The 8,996-nt window shown below is 41.1% G+C and overlaps 1 protein-coding gene across 3 annotated transcripts in view; it reads left to right on the top strand.

Annotated features, from left to right (window-relative positions):
* The window catches only part of ADIPOR2 (adiponectin receptor 2), a 125,174-nt gene that overhangs the window by 80,697 nt on the left and 35,481 nt on the right, over positions 1 to 8,996 (top strand). For all 3 annotated transcript variants that reach the window (XM_063447659.1, XM_063447657.1, XM_063447660.1), the window contains one exon: positions 7,607 to 7,778. In XM_063447659.1, coding sequence (XP_063303729.1) covers positions 7,607 to 7,778 — 172 coding nt within the window. The remainder of the gene's footprint in view (positions 1 to 7,606; positions 7,779 to 8,996) is intronic.

Genomic DNA, 8,996 nt, shown 5'->3' with positions numbered 1-8,996 from the left:
GTTACTCCGCCCACTCCAGTTGTAGACTACTGGTGGAGGCAAGAACACTTCACACAATTTCCCCAGAAATTGTAGCTTTTCTAGTTATAAGCAGGAAATAGTCAGTGTATTTTTAGAGAAATTGGAGATTAGTTTTGTAATTGGACAGTCAAGCCTATGTGAGTTAGAGGAAGAGGGGGTACTCCCAAGAGTTAAAGCTGAACTGATATTTGTTCTCTTTGCTTGAAAAGTATTATTAGAGGAACAGAGCAAGTTCTTGCTGTGTGCACCTAGAAATCCATACAACTTGCTATCTGGTAGAAATATATATATCTCTATGTATATATCTCTGTCTCTATATGTCTATATCATATTTGGGGTTACAGTAAGGTTCAATCCAGCTTACTCCAGTTTAAATATAATTGGACCTATTTCTGCTTGCTGACAATCTTAAGCTAAACAACTGGAAACTGGATTTAGAAAACTGGAGTAAAGTGCCCATGTCGGTCAGAGTTTCTAATGAAATAAATATTATCTCTGATGTTTTGTGATAGCCGGTCTGATAATTTGCTGTGTCAGGTGTTTTTACTCCCCTTAGCCTAGCCAATGCTACATCAGAACTTGCTACACAATTCTATTTATATTTAGTGCTAAAAAGTCTTCAATGGTGTCTATAGCAAACAATTTGGTTTAAATGGTGCCTGCCCCTTCCACCACTTCTATATGGTGGTATTAAACAAATGCCCAGTTGCCAAGATAATTTTGTAGTTTTCATTGTTTTCCAATTCACTTTTTTCATTATGGAAATTGTATATAAGATAGTCATAACAAACTGGTAAAACTAAACCTGATACATATCCTGCTTTAACCCCCTTAAGGACGGAGCCAAATGTACAAGTTGCTATCAAAACAAAACGTAAACAAACCACAGAATTTGGCTCTGTCTGTTCAACTATAATTTACCTCTTTCATACTAAGTGCACCCACACTTATTATATATCGGTTTGTTCAGGGAAACAGGGCTTTCATTCCATATCAAACATTCATATATAGAACTCCATTTTATATGAATAAAATCTAAAAAAGTTTGAAAAATTAAGAAATTTTGATATTTTTCAATTTCTGCATGTCAATTTAACTGTTAATGTCACAATACTGTTTGGTTTTACTGCAATAAAACATACATATTTGTATTCAGAAATGTCTCATGAGTAAAAACAGTAACCCCCATGTATAGGTTTTATGGTGTTTTGGAAAGTTACAGGGTCAAATATACGTCCTGTCTATTTATTTATTTTTTACGTAGAAATTTCACAGATTGGTTTGCTGGGCCTAGGTTGCCTTTGAGACCGCATGGCAGCCAAGAAATGTAAGTTACCCCATCATGGCATACCATTTGAAAAAGTAGACATCCCTAGGTATTCAAATTGGGTATGGTCAATCTTTTGTAGTAGCCACTTGGGCACAAATGCTAGCCAAATTTAATGTTAGTTTATTTTTTTTTCCATTTTTCAAATAAAAACTGTACTTTTACTGATAATGTTATTGTCAGTGTATAGTTAACTGCCCTGAAACACTCCTAGTTCTATTCAGTGATGTCTCACAAGCGCCACGGTACACCCCATGTATAGGTTTTATGGGGTTTTCAAAGTTAAAGGGTCATATTTACGGCTTATCCATATATGCCTTTTTCACAATGAAATTTGTCATATTGGTTTGCTGTGTCTAGGCTGCCTTTGAGACCATATGGAAGCCAAGAAATGAAAATGACCCCTTAATGGCATACCATTTGAAAAAGTAGACATCCTAAGGTATTCAAAATGGGGTATGGACAGTCTTTTTGTAGTAGCCACTTGGGCACAAAGACTAGCCAAAGTTAGTGTTCCGTGTGTTTTTTTTGGCGTTTTTCACATAAAAACTGTACTTTTACTGATAATATTAACATCAGTATATAGTTTACTGCCCTGAAACACTCCCAGTTCTATTCAGTGATAGCTCACGAGCGCCACGGTACCCCCCATGTATAGGTTTTATGGGGTTTTCAAAAGTTACAGGGTCATATATACGGCTTATCCATTTATGCATTTTCACAATGGAATTTTTCAGATTAGTTTGCTGTGTCTAGGCTGCCTTTGAGACTGTATGGCAGCCAAGAAATGAAAATTACCCCTTAATGGCATACCATTTGAAAAAGTAGACATCCCAGGGTATTCAAAATGGGGTATGGTCAATCTTTTGTAGTAGCCACTTGGGCACAAATGCTAGCCAAAGTTAATGTTAGTTTTTTTTTTCATTTTTCACATAAAAACTGTACTTTTACTGATATTAACATCAGTATATAGTTTACTGCCCTGAAACACTCATAGTTCTGTTCAGTGATGTCTCACGAGCGCTATGGTACCCCCCATGTATAGGTTTTATGGGGTTTTGGAAAGTTATAGGGTCAAATATACGCTTGTCCATTTTTGGTTTTACACATTGAAAATTGGCAAAGCGATTTTCTGGGCCTATCTTGCCTTTGAGAGAGCATGGCAGCCTGGGTAATAATATTTCCACTATTATGGCATACCATTTTCAAAAGTGGGCAACCCAGAGTATTTCAAATGGTGCATTTTAAGATGTTTGATCTAACCACTTTATCAGAAATGAAGGCCGCACATAGCGGTTTTATTTGTGCTTTTTTCCGCACATGAACTCACTTTTCACAGGACATTTCTTATTCCTGGTATGAGTTATTGCAACAAAGCCTCACAATTTTTTTTTTAACATTGTCTCCTGAATATAACGGTACCCCCATGTACCGGATTTTCTGTTTTTTTGGGGAAGTCACAGGGACACATATATTAGATGTCCATTTCAAAGTTGGAAATTTGACAAGGTGATTTCCTGGGCCTATTTCGCCTTTGAGAGAGCATGGCAGCCTGGGTAATAACATTTCCACTATTATGGCATACCATTTTCAAAAGTAGGCAACCCAGAGTACAACAAATTCAGACCTTCAGATGTTTGGTCTAGCAATTTTAACAGAAATGATGGGCCCATGTAGCAATTTCTACTTTTATTTTTGTCTTTTTAATCACACAAATTGCATTTTCACTAGAAATGTCATAATCTGGTATTAGTTAGTGCACTAAAACCTCAGTATTTTGATTTAACACTGTCTTCTGAATATAACGGTACCCCCACGTATCATTATTTCAGATTCTTTCCGATAAGTACAGAGCGAAATATATTAGATGCCCTTTTAGCTTGTAAGTTTGACAACGTTATTTGCTGGGCCTATGTGGCTATTTAGAGAGCATGGCAGCCTGGGTAATAACATTTCCACCGTTATGGCATACCATTTTCAAAAGTAGGCAACCCAGAGTACAACAAATGGCAGACCTTGAGATGTTTGGTCTAGCCATTTTAACAGAAATGATGGGCCCATGTAGCAATTTCTACTTTTATTTTTGTCTTTTTAATCACATAAATTGCATTTTTACTAGAAATGTCATAATCCTGGTATTAGTGCACTTAAACCTCAGTATTTTGATTTAACACTGTCTTCTGACTATTTCGATACCTACATGTACAATGTTTCCAGGTTTTTAGTATATCACAGGAATAGTACAGCACCCCCACATACACTTTGATCTGAAGGCAGAGAGAGGCAGATAGATCTTTGACTCAGATACTGCAGCATTAACCCTGTGATTAGTTTTTTTCTTTTTCTTTTTTTTTTTTTTGAGAAGGCACATTTCAAGTACTACAAATGTAGTATTTTGAGTTGTTTGGTGTAGCCACTTTAGAATGGCTAGCATAAACAGGGACAGGCCAAGGTCAGGGCAATCCAGAAATCAGAGTAGTCGGTAAAACAAGCCAATGGGTCGGTACAGGCAGCTAACGAAGCATAGTCAGGATAAGCCGAGGTCAGGGAATCCAGGGAAATCAAGCAAACAAACTGCCAAAGTACCATACAGAGTGATTTAGTAGTTCAGCTCTGTATGGTAGACTTTGAAACAGTCTGTTATGCAGAGGGCGGGTAGGGATGGACAGGATGGGCAATAATAACTGGAGTCCTTTCGGACTCCTCTTTTCCAGCAAACACGGCATCTTCGTTGGGGTGACCTTTTACAGGATGTCGGGGGGATTCGGGAAGGGAAATGTTTGCTGGAAAGTCGTTGGACATCTTCTGATTCCAAAGGAGGGTTAGGATTTGGGGTCTAGGCAAATATAATTTGGGACAAAATTTGGACCATAAACTCTAGAAATGGGCATGGTCTACCTATGGCTTCCTTTTTATAAAGCACATAGGCATTGAAAATTGCAATCTGGGTTATGTAGACTGCAATTTTCTTGTACCAGGTCCTACTCTTCCGGTTCACCAGATAGGGCTGTATGCACTGATCAGCCAAGTCTACTCCCCCCATAAACTTGCTGTAATCCACAATGCACTTCGGCTTCTCCAGCTGCTCAGTTCCACCTCTCAGACACTGGCACTGAAGTTTCGTTGTGCATTGTAGACAACATGTACACATCTTTCCTATCGGTGAAGCGAAGGGCAAGCAACTCATCCTGGCGGAGCGCTGAAAGGGAGCCTCTACTGCGTCTACCTCTTGCCAGGGTTTGGGGGAAACCTCTACGATTCTTACGCACTGTGCCACAGGCTACGGTCTCAAAGCAAAATAGAGTTTTAAATAACTCTATGCTTGTGTAATAGTTGTCGACCCATAGCCTGTATCCCTTATTTAACAAGGGAAGGATTAGGTCCCATACTATCTTGCCACATGTACCCACAGAATCAGGGCATCCTGGTGGGTCAAGATGGCTATCCTTCCCCTGATAAATACGAAACGCCCATGTATATCCAGATTTTGATTCACACAATTTATAAAATTTTACACCGTATCGGGACCGTTTAGAAGGGATATACTGTTTAAAAAGTAATCTGCCCTTAAATTTCATTAAGGACTCATCTATACAAATATTTTCTTCAGGGACATAATTTTGGGAGAATTTGTCTGACAGAAGTTGAATTAGGGGCCGGATTTTGTACAGCCTGTCAAACAATGGGTCGTTTCTTGGGGGGCACAGTGTGTTGTCGTTAAAGCGGAGGAAACGCAGCAGCTGCTCATAGCGATCCCTCTTCATAACCCCAGGGAAAAGAGGGGTCGCCAGGATGGGGTGCTTGTACCAGTAGGACCTGATACTCGGCTTTTTGACAATGCCCATAACTAGAGTTAGGGCCCAAAATTTGCGCATTTCTGCGAGATCCGTGGGGTGCCAGATATTACGCCGATTGTAATGTGACCCCGGATTCGCAGCCAGATATTGGTTGGCAAATAAATTGGTTTGCTCAACCAATAACTGAAATACGTCCTCTGACATAAACAAATCGAAATATTTGAGGGGCTCCCAAGCATCCACTATAACCGTGATGCCAGGGGTCGCCGTAAATGGGGGAATATCTGGGGCCGTCAGGTTTGGGGGCACCCAGTCTCCATCTGGCATTGGGGTTGCTGAGCGTCCTCGTGGGGGTGGTGGGGCACCATCACTAGAGGAGTCAGTCATAGCCTCAATGTCAGAGGCAGTGATAGTGTCACTGTCTTGCAGAGTGTCACTATCACTGCCTGCCAGAATGGCGTACGCCTCCTTGGCCGAGTAGCGACGTGCCATTCTAGGGGGGGACTACTCAATAATTAATTTTAAAAAAAAAGGGGGGGAAATTACTAAATTCCTACCTGCCTAACACCTTACTACCCACCCTCAAAAACCCACAAAAAATAAAATAAATGTACTGATCGCAGTTTAGGCTGCTGCGACCAGTACAGAAAGGGTTAATTTTTATTTTATATTATGTTTTTTTTTAATAAAAATAACCCCCCAAAAAAGTCAGCCTGATCAGAGAGCCCTCTGATCAGTGATCACTGGTACAATACTGTACAGTACAGTGATCACGGCAGCGGGGAAAGGGTTAAGGGTGATTTGGGTTGCTGCGGCTGATAAAGGGTAAAAAAAAATGTAAAAAATTTGTTTTGACCCTAAAAAAAATAAATATTAATAATAGTACAAATGTACTAAAATCCCTAAACAGGCTGATCACAGTGTAAAATGCTGTGACCAGCACTGGAAGGGTTAAATTTTTTTTTTTTTAACTTTAACTTTTTTTAACAAATTTCTCTCCACAGCACTCTCCAGCTACGATCTCTCTCTCTCTCTCTCTCTCTCTCTCTCTCTCTCTCTCTCTCTCTCTCTCTCTCTCTCTCTCTCTCTCTCTCTCTCTCTCTCTCTCTCTCTCTCTCTCTCTCTCTCTCTCTCTCTCTCTCTCAGATCGAAGTGAGGTGAGGAGAGGGGCAGAGACAAGGTGTCAGCCAGTGATTTAAAATCATTGGCTGACACATTGTAACAGTGATCGCAGTGACTGGCTGTCACTGCGATCACAAACTGCAGATTACTGTGGATTGGCCACAGGGGACCTGCCTGGGTTGCCAGGCAGGTCCCCCAACCGATATCTGCAGTTTGGGAGGGATCGGGAACATGTGGGTGGGCTTAAACGCCGCGGCGTGCTATGCCGTCGTGAAGGCGTTTAAGCCCATAAACGCCGTGACGGCATAGCACGTCGTAACGGCGCGAACGGGTTAAAGGGACACTATAGTCACCTGAACAACTTCAGCTTAATGAGGTTGTTCAGGTGAGTGCTACAGCTTCCTGCAGCCCTTTTCTTGTAAGCACTGTATTTTCTGAGAAAATGCAGTGTTTACATTGGAAGCTTGGAACACCTCTTGTTGCAGTCAATCAGACGGCCACCAGAGGGACTTCCGAGTTCAGAGGCCCTAAAAAGGCCTCACGTCTGACGTATTCACGCATGGGTGAGTGTGTGTGTATGCAAACACTATATATAGATAAATCTCTATATATAGTGTTTGCATGCAAAGTTTGGAGTAGGAGGGGGGCGGGTATAGAAAGCAAACTGAGCTGTCAGACAGCTCAGCTCGCGAACGCGCATTCATAGGGCGGCTGTCAATGCCGCTCTATGAAGAACGCGATTGGTGCAGCGCGAAGCCGCGCATGCGCACCACATCGCGATGACGCTTCTCTCAGAGAAGCGTCCTATTGGGCCCCGCGATTTCGTCATTTTGACGAAAAAGGGGGCGCGGCATGGCTGGGAGCTCGGCGCTGGAATGGAGGTAAGTTTTTAATATAAAAAAGCCTCAAATATTTTTTGGGGGCAGAAAGTACATATAAAAGCAAGAAGGAAGGCTGGGGGACCTGTCTTTCTTGCTTTTATATGTTGGCTATAGAGTCCCTTTAATTATGATGCTGAGCCAAACATCAAAGCAGACACTGCTCTAGACTGCCAGGTGAATTGTAACCTCAGTTGCAATTGCAATTGCAAATTGCAAAGATGTGTATGCCCGGATCATTTAATTTAGTACAACTGCAAGCAACTGCCGCTTTCATGACTAACGTCCCATTGAAAATCTTGCGTTTTAACATAAATGATTAAATAATGATACCTTAAAAATTATATATACACTGGTAGGTCTATAAATATAACCTTGGTAAGTGTAATGCTCTTAGCTGAAAACTATGTGCATTTCATAGGCATAAGATGTCTTTATTTCTTTGTGTCTGTGATCCCCAGGTTTGGGAAGGCAGGTGGCGTGTAATACCCCACGATGTGCTACCAGACTGGCTGAAGGACAATGATTACTTACTGCACGGTCACCGGCCCCCAATGCCTTCATTCAGAGCATGCTTTAAGAGCATCTTCAGAATACACACAGAGACGGGCAACATCTGGACACATCTGTTAGGTATGTTTGTCATTTTCTTCATCGGACATTTGTCATACAGATAATTACTAATGAAGTATCATTACTTGTTGCTAGAACTTGCAGTTTTAGTCTCAGGTTCCCATGTGATGTGATATAGTGTACGTAGCCTGGCTACCCTGTTGTTTTTACTAATCTAAATGTATAAAGGTCTGATTTAACTCTCCGGTACCTTGAGACCTACATATAAAGAGTAACTGAATTCAGTAATGCAATACATGCCAAAGTGAAAGAGATGGAAGAAATCCAAGAACTCTAGAACAAAGTGACTAGAAGCCGACTTTCCCTTTTATTGGTTTTGTGAAGTTTTCCTTTTCTTTTTTTTCTAATTTCTTTAACCCCTTGAGGACCGATGACGGTTCAGGGCCATCATCAGAAAAATCCCCTTGAGGACTGATGACGGTCCTGAACCGTCATAACTTAAAACAAGCAGCTGGAGCGATCTGGGATCGCATTCGTGGTAACACCGCTGTTACTGTCTGCCAGGCATGTGAGGCAGATAGTAACAGCCAATTATGTTTGAGTGACAGGCGATCGCTCATTATTGGCTGCTGTCAAAGTGGAAGTTACAAACACTCACTTTGACAGTGACCTCTGCCCCTCTCACCTCTGTAGCATTTTGAGAGGGAAAGAGACAGATATCATGATATATTGTTGCCAGAAGTGTTCCAAGCTGTATTACTGTAAAGATCTTTTTCAAAATTACAAAATTCCTTTTTAACCCCTACCTTGCCAAATCCTGTTAGAGCAGTGCATTTGTACTGTCTGTATTTTAATTTTTTTTTTTTTTTGCCCATAATGATTAATTTTTGTTAAAAAGCTGTGTTTTGGGTTGTTTTAGTCTGTTTTAGTTTGTTTGGTAGATTCTAAATAAACACATTTGTGTGTTAGTAATTTGTTAGTTTAGTCAGGTAGTGTGTTGGTGAAATATGCAGCGTATGTGCAGTTTTAAGGAGGAATATGCCTACTTGACAACTGACACTGTTTTGACCCCGGTCAGTTTTCTAACACGTCTAGGTGTCAGAGCCTGTAGAGTGAGTGTGTGTGTGTCAGAGCCTGTAGAGTGAGTGTGTGTGTGTCAGAGCCTGTAGAGTGAGTATGTGTGTGTCAGAGCCTGTAGAGTGAGTGTGTGTGTCAGAGCCTGTAGAGTGAGTGTGTCAGAGCCTGTAGAGTGAGTGTGTCAGAGCCTGTAGAGTGAGT

This window comes from Pelobates fuscus, chromosome 3 (assembly GCF_036172605.1).
Source record: "Pelobates fuscus isolate aPelFus1 chromosome 3, aPelFus1.pri, whole genome shotgun sequence".
In the NCBI taxonomy this organism is placed as follows: Eukaryota; Metazoa; Chordata; class Amphibia; order Anura; family Pelobatidae; genus Pelobates; species Pelobates fuscus.
Note: the sequence above shows the minus strand (reverse complement) of the source record. Positions and strands in the feature narration are given on the sequence as shown.